The sequence below is a fragment of the Notamacropus eugenii genome, chromosome 4 (genome assembly GCF_028372415.1).
Source record: "Notamacropus eugenii isolate mMacEug1 chromosome 4, mMacEug1.pri_v2, whole genome shotgun sequence".
NCBI lineage: Eukaryota > Metazoa > Chordata > Mammalia > Diprotodontia > Macropodidae > Notamacropus > Notamacropus eugenii.
This window is the reverse complement of record NC_092875.1, coordinates 342240156-342257268: the sequence shown is the minus strand read 5'-3', so window position 1 is coordinate 342257268 and position 17113 is coordinate 342240156. Positions and strand designations below refer to the sequence as shown.

The window sequence follows — 17113 nt, the reverse complement described above, 5'->3', positions numbered from 1 at the left end:
CCTAAAGAATTAAGTGTAACTTCTAGTTGACATTTCTTCATAACTTGTTTCCTACATTTCTAATCTCATCTTTGACCCCCCTCCTCAAACTCTGCACTCCAGCTACACAGGCAGGCACGTGCATGTACATACACACACATACACACACACACACACACACACACACACACACACACACACACACACACACAAACACCCCACCTCCTGCCTCATGCCTTTGCACTGGCTGCTGCCCACACCTGGAACACATCCAGGTCCTCCTCATTTCGGCTTCTGGGAATCCCTGAAGTCCTCCAATGCTCTCAAGTGTCACTGCTCACATCTCAAAGCCTTTCCTGCTCCTTGCAGCAGCTACTGCCCTCCTTCCCCAAACTAGCCTGCATTAAGTTTGTGTATGTATGTATCTGTGTCCATAACCATCTCCTTTGTTAGAATATAAGCTCCTCAAGGGCAAGGACTTCACTTTATCTTTGTATCTCTAGCTACTACTGCAGTGTCTGGCACATAATAATGACTCAATAAATGCTTGTTGATAGACAAGTCATTTAGCCTCCTTGATTCTTAGACACACCTGTAAAATGGAGTTAATAATAAGCTACTTCATTCACAAGGTTATTGTGGGGAAAAAAAAAAAACACTTTAAAGTCTCCAAAGCTCTACTTAAATGTGAGTTATTAGTATCGTTAGTCCACACCCAATACCCTGGCCCAGGCTCTCGTTACCACCTCCCCAACAGTCTCCTAAGTTCTTCCTACCTTTGCTTCAATATTCACGTTTTATCACTAATTCTAATACCCAGGCTTCTCAACTCCTTTTACATCCATCTCCTCTTTATTTATATGACCTTCCCCCCAAGTATCACCCTAGACTTTATCATCTATAGAAACTGCTCAACCCACAAGATGTCAAACTTAGAAGTCTCCTCTCTGACCACAGTCTCCTATTGTTCTTCCTTTCTAGAACTTAATAACTTCTGAATGCTAACAGACGCAAACACATCAGAGAAAGGGAGAAGTAATTATTAATGGGGGAAGTGAGGATGGAGGCATTTGAGTTGGCCTTGAGAGGATAGGTGAGGAGTTCATAGAGGAACGGTGGATGACGACAAAACATGAATACTGAAGTCAACCAGGGATGGTGACAGGAAAAAGTAGAGATAAGAAGATAATCAATCAAGTGATAAAGTCCTTGCAAAAGGTTAAAAAGTATCCTACAGCAGTTAGTGTTTCCTATTTTTTGAGGGCTCTTTTTATAACAAAAATTTTTTATTAGATTCCAAATGATAGTATTAGTATCCAATAATTGAAAAAACCAAACACCTTGCAGTAGAAATACGTATAAGTAGCTACATGATTCTTTGATATTTCTTAAACTTCTTTTTGTTACTTTGGTCCATCTTGTAACTCAGACTTGGGACAGTTTTAATTTGCTGTGGAACTTTACTAGTCAGCTTGCTTAAATACCCCATGATTCGGCCTTCCTTGACTCTGTATTCTAATAAGCTACCATCCCTTGCCCTGTTCGTTGGCATAAGGCCATGACTATCAAGACGGTCTGAAGCTGGAACATTGTGATCCTTCACCTACCCTGCATTTAGAGATAAGATCTATCACTACTTGGATGCTCAGGAAGAAATGCCCTCTCCTCAGTCAGAAAAGAGGGCTGAATGCCTTATTTCTGTTCAGACAGTCAGGGGAACACCACAGAAAATCCTTATAAAAACTCCACTCAAATCCCCAGTCAGTGGAGTAATCACTGACAACCTCTTGACCACTCCTGGCCAATACCTGGATATCCACCCCCCCATCCCACAGGGATGTACCAGTCCCTGGTACAGGAATGCCCTGGGGTTCTGCCCCACTCTCCTTCCTGGTTTAGATACCATTGAGCCACTTGACTCTGAACCATTGTAGCCTACCCACCAACTGACAGTGCTGGCATCAACACTGACAGTAAACTTTCCTGTAAAGATTCCTAAAGTTGTCCCTTTCTGACAGAATCCAATTGAACTAGGGGGATGGGTAACAAGCCATCATGAGCTGCTGACCAAAGTGGAGATCAGGTATCCTGGCAGCTAAAAGGTCCAAGTTACTGAACCTCAGGCTTCATCAACAGACACAGAATCCCTCACTCATACTCCTCTCTTAGTTAACAAATCATTGTCCAGGGCGGAGTCAAGATGGTGGACTAGAAAGACACACTTACACAGGGTCCTCTCCACAGCCCATAAAATACCTATAGAGAAGGACTCTCAATAAATTTTGGAACAGCAGAAGTGGAGAACAACAGAGTGGAGGAGATTTCTAGCCCACAGTGACCTGAAAGGCCTATGGAAACGTCAGTTGCACTGGACACAGAGCTGAGCTTGGAGCCCAGCCCAGCCTTGGCCGAGTGGCAGCGTAGCGCGATGAGACTCTGGGAGGGGGACACCTCGGGGGCGGAATCTCCAGTCACAGTAGCTGGGCCTCAGATCCCTCAGCCCATAGGCCCCAAAGCTCAGTGACGGGGTTTAATCAGCAGGCCAGGAAGGGAGAAGGGCTTTCGCATAGCTCCAGCAGCAGGCAGCTGCCACAGAGCCTGCACAGCAGCCCATAAGGAAGCTCCACTGTTGGAGCATAAAAACCCCTGGGGGCATTGAAGAGCAGAGTCTTACCTCAGCCCTGGGTGGAGGCCCTGGGAGAGATGGTCTTTGTCTCACACTGAATGGTGGCCCTGCCCATCTAGATTATCTGAAAATCAGCCCCCAGTGCTGACTTGGGAACTGGAGGCCAAGTGGCTGTGGAGACGTATCTGCTAAGATTCTGGGCACAAAAATCCCTCTCTGCATCCAGACCAGTACACCCTTGATTGTGCCACCTTGGAGGAACTGAGATCTCACAGATTCCCAGAGTATACCCTACTCTTGACAAAGGACCCAAAAGTCAAGTAACTGGTTGGGAAAATGCCCAAAAAAGGGAAAAAAAATAAGACTATAGAAGGTTACTTTCCTGGTGAACAGATATCTTCCCCCATCCTTTCAGATGGGGAAGAACCATGTTTACCATCAGGGAAAGACATAAAACTCAAGGTTTCTATATCCCAAACATCCAAAATAAATATTCAATGGTCTCAGGTCATGGAAGAGCCCACAAAGGATTTTGAAAATCAAGTTAAGAGAGGTGGAGGAAAAACTGGGAAGAGAAATGAGAGAGATGAAAGAAAAGCATGAATAGTAGGTCAACACCTTGCTAAAGGAGACCCAAAAAAATGCTGAAGAAAATAACACCTTGAAAAATAGGCTAATTCAATTCGCAAAAGAGGTTCAAAAAGCCAATGAGGAGAAGAATGCTTTCAAAAGCAGAATTAGCCAAATGGAAAAGGAGGTCCAAAAGCTCAATGAAGAAAATAGTTCTTTCAAAATTAGAATGGAACAGCAGGAGGCTAATGACTTTATGAGAAACCAAGAAATCACAAAACAAAACCAAAAGAATGAAAAAATGGAAGATAATGTGAAATATCTCATTGGAAAAACAACTGACCTGGAAAATAGATCCAGGAGAGAAAATTTAAAAATTATAGGACTACCTGAAAGCCAGAACAAAAAAAGAGCCTAGACATCATCTTTCACGAAATTATCAAAGAAAACTGCCCTGATATTCTAGAACCAGAGGGCAAAATAAATATTGAAAGAATCCACCGATCACCTCCTGAAAGAGATCCAAAAAGAGAAACTCCTAGGAACATTATAGCCAAATTCCAGAGCTCCCAGGTCAAGGAGAAAATATTGCAAGCAGCTAGAAAGAAACAATTCAAGTACGGTGGAAATACAATCAGGATAACACAAGATCTAGCAGCTTCTACATTAAGGGATCAAAGGGTGTGGAATATGATATTCCAGAAGTCAAAAGAACTAGGACTAAAACCAAGAATCACCTACCCAGCAAAACTGAGTATAATACTTCAGGGGAAAAAATGATCTTTCAATGAAATAGAGGACTTTCAGGCATTCTTGATGAAAAGACCAGAGCTGGAAAGAAAATTTGACCTTCAAACACAAGAATGAAGAGAAACATGAAAAGGTAAACAGCAAAGAGAAGTCATAAGGGACTTACTAAAGTTGAACTGTTTACATTCCTACATGGAAAGACAATATTTGTAACTCCTGAAACTTTTCAGTATCTGGGTACTTGGTGGGATTACACACACACACACACACACACACACGCAGAGCACAAAGTGAGTTGAATAGGATGGGATCATATCTTAAAAAAATGAAATTAAGCAGTGAGAGAGAAATATATTGGGAGGGGAAAGGGAGAAATGGAATGGGGCAAATTATCTCTAATAAAAGAGGCAAGCAAAAGACTTTTCAGTGGAGGGAAAAAGGGGGGAGGTGAGAGAAAATGAAGCTTACTCTCATCACATTCCACTAAAGGAAGGAATAAAATGCACATTCATTTTGGTATGAAAACCTATCTTACAATACAGGAAAGTGGGGGAGAAGGGGATAGGAGAGGTAGAGGGGATGATGGAGGGGAGAGCAGTGGGAGAAGGGAGCAATTTGAGGTCAACGCTCTTGGGGAGGGACAGGATCCAAAGAGAGAACAGAAGCAATGGGGGGCAGGATAGGATGGAGGGAAATATAGTTAGTCTTACACAACATGACTACTGTGGAAGTCATTTGCAAAACTACAGAGATATGGCCTATATTGAATTGCTTGCTTCCCAAAGGGAATGGGTGGGGAGGGAGGGATGAAGAGAAGTTGGAAGTCAAAGTTTTAGGAACAACTATTCCTAAACGCCAAGAACGCCGAGCATTCTAATTGCCCCTATCACCAATCTGCCCTCTCTTCTAACATCCCTCCCTTCCCTTGTCCCCATCTTCTCTTTTGTCCTGTAGGGCCAGATAACTTTCTATACCCCATTACCTGTATTTCTTATTTCCTAGTAGTAAGAACAATACTCAGCGTTTTGGGGAGGAGGGAGGGGAGAAGTGGGGAGAAAATTTGGAACCCAAAATTTTGTGAAAATGAATGTTAAAAGTTAAATAAATAAATTCCAAAAAAAAACCCCAAATCATTGTCCAAACCTGAGACAACTCAGCCAGTCAGACACAAGGATAGCCTGATAGGCAGCCACACAGACATCCTGAAAAGCATGACCTGTGAACTAAGGGAACTGGTATTTCAACAGGAAGGTCTCCTCTCTCCTTCTAGATCCATGAGTTTTATGACCAAGGTTGGGACTAGTGCAGCCATACCAATATCCTGATGAGTGTGGTACTGTGATTTAGGATTCTAATTCAAGGGCTGAGGGTCTTAGAGACAAGGAGCTCATTCCTTCCTTTTAGATCCATGAGTACTGACCAATGCCATGACTAGGGCCCTTGCCAGGGCCTGGACCATAAGCCTCAGTGACAGGCAATTCTCCTCTGTTTGACCCCCTTAGATCCATAAGTCATGGACTAGAGTAGCAGGGTTCTGAGTCAGGTGTGCCTCAATAGTAGAGAACTCCTACCCAACTGTGGTCAAGGAAAGGCTAGAGAGACATACCTCATAACAAAAAGCTACAGTGGATTCAAGAACACTTTTAAGTGATCTATGATTGTTCAGTAAACAAGTTTGACTCTTAAGAAATCCAACAATAAACAACTCAGATGACCTATTCCAGAAGGAGCAACAGTAAAGGTCATATTTCATTTTGAAAGGTCAGAAAAAAATGTTTCCTACTTGGTATAAGTAAATGACACAAAGCCTATTATTCATGCTGTATATTTTGTTGATGCTAAAGATCAAAACTTGGTGAGCATAGAGACCACTTCAAATAACTGTCCTCTTGAGGGGTCCACAGCCTGGAGCTTGGGAACCACTGTATTAGAGGTCAATAGATGGCAGCCACAAAGATTAGAAATGGGCTTTACATGAAAATAGTATTATCTTCAAAGAAAAAGAACCACCTATTTACTTCTCTTCATTTGAAATCTGTTGTCTATTTATACCACCATTCCCAAATAATGAATTTTACTGTCTATCACTCCCTCTGGACTTTTTTTTAGAGAGTATGGTAAAAACACTGTTCCTGAAGTCATATAACAAGCTCTAATTTTGCCTAGTGACCTCACCAGCTCCCATAGATTCGATGGTCATTTCCAGGCCAATGATTGTCAGATATATTTGTCCAGCCCAAAACATCTTTTCTAACTGCTATCTGCAGCTGTCTAGAGAACATCTTAAACTGGATGTCTCATTGACATCTTAAACCCTACATGTCCAAAACTGAACTCATTATCTTTCTCTCCTAACCCTTCCATCTTCTTAACTCCCTTATCACTGTCAAGGGTAACACCATCCTCCCTGTCACTCAGGTTTACCACCTAGGTGTCATCCTCAATGCTTCACTCTCTCACCTCCCAGATCCAATCATTTGCCAAGTCCTATCATTTCTATCTTTATAATAACTTTTGGATATATCACATGCATTTCCTCTAACACTGCCACCACCCTAGTTCAGACCCTCATCACTTCAGCCTCGGATATCTGCAAGAGATTTCTGGTGGGTCTCTCCTCACTCCATACATCCTCCTCTCATCTATCAAAATGAGCTTTCTACAGTACAGGTCTGACCATGTCACCCACTGATTCGATAAATTCCAGTGGCTCTTTATTACCACCAGGATCAAATATAAAATCCTGTTTAGCTCAGAAAGTCTTGATAACCTGGCCCTTTTCTACCTTTCCAGTCTTCTTACACCGTGCTCCCCTCAATGGACTCTGTGGCCCAGTGACAGTGTCCGCCTTGCTGCTCCCTGGGCATCTTCACTGGCTGTCCCCCATGCCTGGGACTCCTCTCTCAGTCCTTAGCTCCTCCTCCTGGCTTCCTTCAAGTCTCAACTAAAATACCACCTTCTTCAAGAAGCCTTTCCTGGGCCTCCTTTACTTTTGAGATTATCTCCAATTTATTCTGTATATATCTTGTTTGCATACTGTCTCTTCCTTTCTGCCATGAGCCCCTTGAGAGTAGACACTGTTTCCTCCTTTCTTTGTATCCTCAGTCTTTTAGCACAGTGCCTGGCACATAGTAGGTACTTAATAAATGCTAGTTGACTTGACTCTGACACAAACTATAGGGCCATGAGCAAGTCACTTCACTTCTCAGAGTCTCAGTTCCCCCATCTGTAAAATGGGAGATAATAATACTTCCACTCCTTACACAACTCTTGTAAAGTGCTTTGTAATTCTTATATACACCATGTAAATGTGGTTTTTTTTTCCCCATCTTTAGTATAAGGTTCATTTTTCCTTTCTACCCCTCAACACTCTTCACTTTCCCAAATTTACTCACCTTTGTTTGCACTTGACCTAAAGCATAAAATGAGACCACACCTACAATTGCCCTGAACTAGTTTCCAACCTTTGAAGTTCCTAGTTGGATTCTTCCTGTTTTCTTATTTCTCCATTTCTCACACTTTCCTGCAGTTTTTCTTTTAGACTATTTGAGTACATGGACTTCATTATATGACTCTTCTGTATCCCCTCAAGTGCCTAGTAGCATGATGGACCGAAAAGAACAATGAAGACTTTTTGATTCAACAGAATTAGAATGGAATGATAAAGACAGAGAAAGAAAAGCAGGAAAGGGGGAAGTGAGGTTAGAAAGGGTCATTTCAAGGAACCTCTGACCTGTTTTCCAGAGCAGCATGTGCCAGACACCTGCAGATATTCCAAAACAGGAAGCCAAGTTGGACAGCTACTTGAGCCAGGAGAAAAAGGTTAACAAACTTTTCCTAATGTGAGAGTAAAGTTTCTCTTCTCCCAGAGACACTAGAGAGAAAATTCTATTACACCTTCTCCAAATTCCAACATGTTCTTTTTTTAAAAATGTGTTCATTTCAGATAGGGAAAAAAGGTATAGATAGGTGTCCATACATTTGGTCAGTCCTCCCCTATAGCATGTATCTGTCTTGAAAATTTCACTGAAGCTATTGAAGTATATACAAGGTTCCACCTTTGCCTAAGTATAAAGTCCCTATGCTACTCACTGATCTTTCTAAGCTTCATGAAATTGTGATTTCTAACAGTATTTATTACAAAAGTCCTTCAGTACAATGAAGGAATTTGTGTATACTCTTAATTATAATGGGATTTGACCTATGGTACCTTTAACTCAAAACTAAGAATCATTCATGCACTCAACAAATATTCATGAAACATATATGCTTAGTTAGTACTGTGGCAGGGACATACTACCACATTAGGTAGCACACAAGAAGCAGTAACCACAGAAAGATACCATTCACAGTAAGCACCAGACTTGATCCTACTGGGCAGTTCAGTTCCAGTACAGTCCAAATGTGTTTGTCTTTTATACCCAATTCAGCTGTAATTCAGAGCAATAACTTAAGCATAGAAAGGGCAAAAAAAACCATAATAATAAGAGGAAGTTACAGAAATTGGTTCTGGTAAAGTTACCAGAGTTAAGTGTGAAAAGATTTCATTATATGGACCTGCCAACTTTTTCAGTCTTATTTCTCATTACTTTCCCACATAAGCCCCTCCTCACTATGAACTCACCTTCGGCTTCTGGAGACTTAGAAATCCTTTCTCCTACCATCTCTGCCCGCTAGAATTACACCTACTTTTCAAGGCCTAATCCAAATCTACATCTCCTATCTTCCCCGGTTTCTTTCAGGTTCCAGATAAAATCCCATTTTCTGCGCCAAAGACATTCTAGATCATCCTTAATGTTAGTACCTTTCCTCTGCTGGCGATCTCCAGTTGATTGTGGGCACATTTCATTTGTCCATAGTTGTTTTCATATCATCTCCCCCATTAACCTGTGAGGTCCTTGGGATCAGGAACTGTCTTTTACCTTTCTTTGTATCCACAGCCCTTAACAGTGTCTGGCACACTGTGGAACGCTTAAGTTGTTGCTTAATAAATGCTTGTTAACTCACAAAAACGCTTTCTGACTGAAAAAGCCAACCTCCTCCAAAGTCTTTACCAATTGCTCCAACCAGAAATGTTATCTCCCACATGTAAATTCTTATGGAATTTATTACTTGCCTGTACCATTCAGATGGCATTTAATATACACTGCCCAATACTGTAGTCATCCTCATAAACACCTTATCACCTTTCCTGCTAGATTGGAAGCTCATGGATGACAATGACCATAGCTCATGGATTTTTAATATCCCCTGCAGTACCCAAAACAGTATCTTGTACATAAGAAATGCTCAATATATATTTGCTGGAATAAATGACTCAACATGCAATAAACTAATTTGTAAGGAAGCATTATGTAGCAGAAAGGTTGTTGGAATAGATGCAAAAATAAAGAAAAGAACACCATAATTACCAGATTAAAAATACAAAAAAAACCAACCAAATTCAGAAGAGGATAAGAAGGTCATTTCATAACTACCATTTTAAAATTCAATATACACTTTAAACAAACTCAAATTATAAAACTAAAATTCACAATTTTTTTATACTGAAATGTTCATGTTTGCTGATGATTACTAAGTTCAAAATAATGAATTTTAATTTAAAAAAAAGAACATTAGGCCTGGGATCTGCGGAGAATTGGATTGGATCCCACCTGACACTATGTAACAATAAACAAGTCACTTAATCTCTTTGAGCCTCAGTTTGCTTCTCTTTAAAATCAGAATAATAACAGCAGTATCTAAATAATCAGAGGATTCCTGTGAGGATCAAATGGGATAATTATGTAAAGTGTTCTGCAGATCTTAAATTTATAGATAATTTTAATAAATATATAAGTGGTGGTTATTATTAGTACATGTTAAGAAGGCAAGGAAGAAAAATAAGCACTGATGCCTTATAAAGCCATGAGGAAGGAAGAACTGCCACACTGCATCATATATGTTAAAATATCATGTGATGGTCCTTTTAGGACAGTTTCTTATAGTGGAAAGAGTGATGAATTTGGAGTCAAAGGACCTGATATAATCTTCATGGGGCTCAATTTCCTTATCGGTAAAATTCAGGGTTTGTACTAGATGGCTCTCTGACATCCCTTCTACCTCTAAATTTTCACTGTGACCTTGGGTAAATCATTTCATCTCTTTGGGTCTTAATTTCCTCATGTGTCAAAGAGGGGATCAGACTAGATGACTTCTTCTAAGATAAATTCCAACTTTAAAACTATGATCATATGTAACTTAAATAATAAATCCCATTGAACCAATACAAAAGGAATCTGCCTTCTTTGAAATTCCACATAGGAGAACCAATTAACTAAAAAATATTGGGAGTGACTACTGTTGTATCTATATTGTATTGTGTTGTATTGTATTAGGCACTTAAGAAACGAACATGGGTTAGTTTAAATCAGGGTCCTGGACTTTTAGGAGCTACTTATGAGGATAACTCATACACAACAAGGAAAAGTTAAACAGAAGGAGGTCAATGATACCATAACAGATAGTGTTGTTAGTAAAAACCCGGATTTGTGAGATAGGAGAGGAATGGAAAGGAAGGGTCAGACATGAGTCTTTTGAAAGAAAAATGAGCAGAATTTGGTAGACTGGATATGAAGTAGGTGAATCAAAAATGATTCCAGTTTTTATCAAGAATTATTTTTTTAAAAAAATTAGTGATACCATTAACAAAGGAAGGGAATCAAGGGAAAGAGCTAGCTGGCGAGGAGGGGAATAAAGAGGAAAGAATTCAGTTTTGCACATACTGAGTGTGAGGCACCAACAGGGCTTTTAGGTGGAAACATTCATTAGGCAGTGGATTCTGTGACATTCAACAGACATTTTTCAACAAGTGTCCAGTGTAACTTGGAGGTTTCCTAGATGGGAAAAAGAATGCCACTGCCTACTCCACTCATGCTAGAAACTTTGGTATCATCTGTGACTCATTATTTATTTTGTAACCAGTCCACCAAATTCTGCTCAATTTTCTTTCCAAAGACTCTCCTATCCGACCCTTCCTTTCTATTTCACGAACCGAGGTTTTTATCATCTTCACTTTTTCATTATTAGACCGCATATTGCCTTCTATTGTTTAACTTGGACGGGTTTAAGAGCAGAAACAGGGAAGGTAAAATAATGATACTGAAATTACTTATTGAATTCTACAGGAAGCCTTCCCTAACTCCTCTTAATTCCAGTGCTTTCTCTCTTTTAATTATCATTTATCTCGAACGCGGCTTGCTGTGCATGTATGTGCATGTACATATACACACATATGTGTGCGTGTGCACGTATTTGCACACCGCGGCCGCCCCTCTTTACACCGTAAGCTCCCTGACCACAAGCGCTCTCTTGCCTCTTTTCGCATTGTCAGGCTTAGCACGATGCCTGGCACACAGCAGGCCCTTCACAATGTTTACTGCGCTGAAATCCCCTTTCCTCCGCTCCAAAAAGGCCTCACTCCTCCAGGTGAGCTCCGCGGTACAGGTGAGGACGCGCCCCGGATGGACTTAACTCGTCCCCTGAGCTTTCGTGGCCCCAATTTCCTTATCTGTGAACTACGTGGGATGACCTCACCGGCCTCCGGGGTCTCTTCCAGCCCCACATCTAGGCCCCCCTTGAAGCTCGGAGGGGCCAGCTGGGGCCCAAGAGGAACGCCTTCCTTCCCCGCGGTGCTCAGCTGAGGCAGCGGCCCTAGAGGACACCCAAGGTCAACGTCAGAGAACTACCGACGACCCAGGTCGGCTTTGGGGGGGGGTATAGAAGAAGCAGCAAGCAGAAACCTAGCCCCCCTAACACGTGGTCCCACTTGGCGCGCGCATGCGTAGAACGCCGCTCCAGGAACGACTCCCCCGCCCCCTCGCGCCTTCCCCCAACGCATGCGCGGAGCTTCACCGAGCCGGTACCTGGGGGAATCCGGCGGCCCCCACTTTCTTTTTCTTGCTACTGCTGTAGCCGCCGCCGCCGCCGCTGCCGTTGTTCGCAGGGCTGGCCGGCCTTTTCTTGCTGTTTCTCGCCGTCGTGGGGGTGGCGGTCGTAGCGGCCACAATTGGGAGTTGTGCGGCCATCTCTCCCCCGCCCTCGACCCCTCCCCTTCTCGTCTTCCCACTACTCCTCCTCCCCCGGGTCTCGGGCGTGCGAAGCCGCTTCCGCCTCGCCGGGAAAAACCCGGGCCGGATTCGGAACGTGCTTGCGTAGCCCTTCTGGCCGCAACCAAAACCCGGAAGGCCGGATGAACCCGGGGCCGTGGACGGAGCCAGCCCGGGCTGTGGGGGAGGGCGGCCCGGAGCCTGGCACACGCTGGAGCAGGCGCTTGGTAAAAGCTGCTTCGTTCAGGCCGTCGCCATTCCCCGTCTTCGTAGGGCCAAGGGTCAGTCTGCTTAAAAAGCAGAAGTCTGTAGGGCTTCGGTTCTTTTGCCTTTTTTAAGACCTATTTTTATATTAAACAAAACGTATAAGCGCGTTTTTCCCCACACGCTAACCCATAGCTGCTATGGGAGAGGAATGTCTCTTGTATTATTTAACCTTCCTGACTGAACGCTCCGTATCGGCGGGGCGCCCGGCAGGGTCGGGGTGTCCTCGGTGCGCGATGGATAGGCCCGCCCGGGGTCTTCCCGGAAGGTGACAGGAAGCGTTAGTTCTAACCAACATTTCACACCCGCACAGCTACCCCCCCCCCCCCGCCCCTGTGTTTTCAGGGGTGCAGCTCGGGGAAGGCCGCGTGCGGCGGACGGCCAGCTCCCTGCCTCGTTAGCCCCCTCCCAGTCTGAGTGACCGAGCCCTCAGGCCGACGGAAGCGGACTAGGTACCCGGGGGTCTGCTACTTAGAGCGATGCTTACAGCTCCGACCTCCGGCGTCTCTTTAAAAGAAGTGAAAGTTAGGTTTTCGATTAAAATCCCCGGGGGGGCGGGGATCAGTCACCACAATGCCGCGGGCATTTTAAAAGGCAAAAGGGATGTTTTAAAAAGTAGCTAAACCGTCAGCGTCCTTGGACCCAGAAACACCGCCGCTTGGCGTAGGCCCCTCTCCGAGGACAAGGAAGAAAAATCTTAAAATCCATGGACCTCGAAATATGGATAGCGATCTTTGTGGTAGCCGAGGAACTTGTCCGTGTCCTGCCGCTCTTCTTCGGCCCCTCGCTGAGGGCCATGCGCCCTGGCGGACCTGACGTGGCTGACCCCTCGAGCGGCCCCCTGGGCTGTCGGACACCGAAGCGGAGGGCGGCCTGCTCTGCCTCCGAGCCGCGGGGTCTCCTTGGGCGACGGCGCTCTGTCCTGCTCTGGGCTCCGGTCTGGGAGAGGAAGGGGACGAGCAGGAACACGTGTGTGTCCCAGGGAGCCTCCTGTCTTTGCATTTCTAACCTCAGCACGCAGGGTTTCCTGCCTTAGCGACGATCTGGGGACGGAAAGTGCCAGAGTTCGGACTCTGGAAGCCGTTCAGCCCGGCTCCTCATGTGCTGGTCACGAACTCGGGCTTGGCCAAGAGAGATCAATCACTGCAGCTGCTCGACTCCATGGCTGGCCGAGAGGCCAGGACGCGGTGGGCCGCGGGGCAGGCCTGAGGGGAGGCAGAATGTCCTCGACATCTCCTTAGCGTGCCCGCAGGGAAGCGTTCACCCCCAGGGAGTCTGATCACCACGAGCGGTCACTCCTGCTGCTGCCACTTCCTGCGTGGCCTTGAGTTCCTTCGCATCATTTATGGTGGAAGAAATAAACTGCCGTCTTCTCCCTGGTATTCGTGTTGTCTCATGGTGCATCGAGTACCCTTTCTAGGAAAGACCCTGTCACCTGCGTTTTGGGGAGACCCTGGACAGGAGCCCTACTGAAATGTTCTCCTGGAGCCCCCCCATTCTGTCACAAAAGTAATATAAAAACATGACGTAATGATTTCAAAAACACCATGTGGATAGGGTTAAGAAAACAGGCTTAGAGCGGGCTTTAACGCGCAGCCACAGTGACCATTAGTGTTTTATTACAGTGTGTTCAGTAAATGAAAATATCTGTATGAATATTTGTAAAAGAATAATTCTGTTCTGATTTTCTTCTTGATCCCAGAAAAACATGTCATGTACCAAGTAGCTGAAAATTAAATCTGAATACCAGGTACATTCAGGAATAACAAGTTACTCGTGTACACTCGAAACATAAGCATCAGGGTTTGAACTCTTTTCATCTTCATCCAATAAAAACCCCGTTAAATGGGTAACAAAGGCTCCATTTGGCCTTGGCCTTTTTTCACTCTCTCCTCTGGCAATCCCATTCACTGATGCAGCTGTCATCTTTGCGCACATGACTCCCAAATATCCGTCTTTCATCTTGACCTTTTATGAGCTCCAGACTCTGATCTTCAACTGCCTAGAAAACACAGTCTGTAGGTCCTTCCATTGCCTCACACTCGACGGATCCAAAACAGAGCTTTTTATGTTTTACTTAAATATGCTCATTCTTCCGACTTTGACATTGTTGTAGGTGACACTACCATTCACTCTTTCTCCCTCTTTCGAAATCTTGGGGTTATCACTGATGCTTTCTTCTTCCTTGATTTTCTTATTCAATCAATGAACAAGTTCTGCCTTTCCATTCTGATCATCTCTTAGGTCTCTTTTCCTGCTGCCATCAGCCGAAGTGATGATCACACTTCCTTCTCCTTATCTCTCCATACCATTGCCGGAATAACGTTTCTCATGCGTATATCTGGTTCAGTCACTGCTCCGATAAAAAACATACTAATTTCTTCCTTTTGACCACTGAGCCAGTTCAGACTCCTTGGTCTGGTATTCTACAAACTGGTGCCACCTTTATCTTTTCAAGCTTTATTTCATATTATGCCCTCTGAATATTGTGTGCTACAGTCAAACTGGTTATACCAGGCCTGCTGAATAAACCCTCTACTCTTGATGTATGAGTGTTTGCTTACAGTGTTACCCACGACTAGAATGAATTCCCTCCCCTAACTACTGACAGGTTAAAAGATCAACAATTCTGGTCCTGTAATACAAAGTAGATCTGAAAACTTTTTCATATATATATATATATGGTTAAATGGTGTTGCCAGTAGCAAACTTGAAGTTTTAATTATAAAATTCTTCTATCATGTTTACCATCATTTATAAAATGACATTTTGGGTTTGCAAGGTAAACACTACCAAGGATATTCACAAGATTCCTTCATAGATGCAAACACAGAATCAACTTCATTCAACATTCCTCTCATTATCATTTTGAAACTATACATAAAACATTCCACAAACATGTTCACTGTCATGGAAGAGGTCTTGCACAAAGTGCAGCAGTGAGATTGCCTTTAAATGTTGTGATTCTCCTGATGCTCCTATTTGTGCATAAAATTGTAGTGATTAAATGGAACTTCAGAAGACTATGGGGACTCTTCAGTGAGAACCACAACTCTGCAAAAGAGATCAGCTTATCCACATCCAGAAAAAAGAACTATGGAGTCGGAATGCAGATCGAAGCATACTATTTTCACTTTTTTGGTTTGTTTTTTATTTTTTGTGGCTTTTCCCTTTTCTTCTGTTTCTTCTTTCACAACATAATTAATGTGGAAATATGTTCACATGATTGCACATGTATAACCTATATCACATGGTTTGCCATCTTGAGCAGGGGGTATGGGAAGGGAAGGAAGGAGAAAAAATTTGGAACTTAAAATCTTATTAAAAGTGAAGGTTGAAAAAAAGAGAGATCAGCCAACTAATCCACAGTTTTAAAAAAAGACCCCCCAAAAATGTAAATAGCCCAGATGGGATGACAATTGACCAAAAAAGGCAGAAGATACAAAATTCCTCTGTGTTTATTTTTTTAATTATAAAAGAATTTTTGATTCAGTAGAGAAAAATACCTCTTTAAAGGCTTTCATCCAACAAGATGTCTCCCTCATTTATGTCAATTATTCCATCAATAAGCCTTTATTAAACTCTTACTATGTTTCAGGAACAGCACTAGATCCTAATGGAACAAAGACCAAATAAAAGAACATACAAATAAATGGATGAGTAAACTATTCCTGCTCTCAAGGAGGTATTGGATTATACAAACTTCCTTGAAAAATATAACAACAGAGATAAACTTGCTTGAGAAGCTTTTGACTATCAACTTCAATTAAGGTATAAAACAAAAAGACATAAGCTTACCTAGAGCATTTTCTACTGATGAAGAAATTTAAAAGAGTCCAAGTTGAAGAGAGTTTCCTTATAGAGGGAGGACCCTTCTTAGTGCTCCTGTTTGCAGATAACATTATGCTGATTGAATCAGTTACCAGAATACTGCAGAGCCTCAAAAATGAGATCCATATGTGTTCTAAAGAGTTTCATCTAATTATCCACAGAAGAAAAACTAAGAGGATAAAAATGTCCAGATTGTGATATGCAATTGGATACACAAACTGTAGAAATCATCCATTGGTATTCAGACACTTGTAATGTCAAGAAGTTGGGCCCAAAATTGATCAAAAAGGAGGCAAAAGGACTGACTTGCTTTTGGGAAATTACAAAGTTTGTGTAATGATCCTAAGTTTCTCTTTGAAATATAGATGTCTTTTTAATACCAATATTCCTTAAGCTGTTTATAACTGTGAGTCATTGAAAAATAGATTTCCCCCTCCATCATCCCCATCTTCTCACTTATTTTCCATCTTTTCTTCTTTACTGGCTGTGTCCCTGATATTAACAAACATAACCATGTCTTTCAAACCTCAAAAAAACCTTCACTTGATCCATTCATCCCCATTAGCTATTATCCTATGTCTTCTCCTTTTTGTGGATAAACTCCTTGAGAAGGCTGCCTTGACTTTTTTCCTCAGTCTTTTTCACTCTCTACGGTGTGGCTTCTAACCTTGTCATTCACTACTCCTAAAATTACCAATGATCTCAACTGCCAAATGTCTTTTCCCAGTCCTTATCCTTGCTGAGCTCTCTTCAACCTTTAACACTGTCAATCACCCTTTTCTCCTTGATACCATTTTCTATGATGCTAATCTCTCCTGGTTCTCTCTTACTTGTCCAACTTTTCTTCAGTCTCCATTGATGACTTTTCAGTTAGATCATTCTTGCTAAAGATGAGTGTACCTGAGGCTCTGTCCAGGGCAATCTTCTTATTCCTCTGTACTATTTCACTGGCAGATATAATCAGCTCCTATGGTTTCAATTATCATCTCTAAACTGATGGTTCTAT

General features: G+C 42.7%; 1 protein-coding gene across 3 annotated transcripts in view; it reads right to left on the bottom strand.

Moving 5' to 3' along the window:
* Positions 1–12691, bottom strand: part of INO80C (INO80 complex subunit C) — a 63279-nt gene extending 50588 nt beyond the window's left edge. The window contains exon 1 of one of the 3 annotated variants that reach the window (XM_072605286.1): positions 11830–12691. In XM_072605286.1, coding sequence (XP_072461387.1) covers positions 11830–11991 — 162 coding nt within the window. In that variant the 5' untranslated portion in view covers positions 11992–12691. Of the gene's footprint in view, positions 1–11279; positions 11788–11829 lie in introns of those variants that run through there. The other 2 variants (XM_072605287.1, XM_072605288.1) reach the window with 2 other exon arrangements.
* Between the last annotated feature and the right edge of the window lie 4422 nt (positions 12692–17113).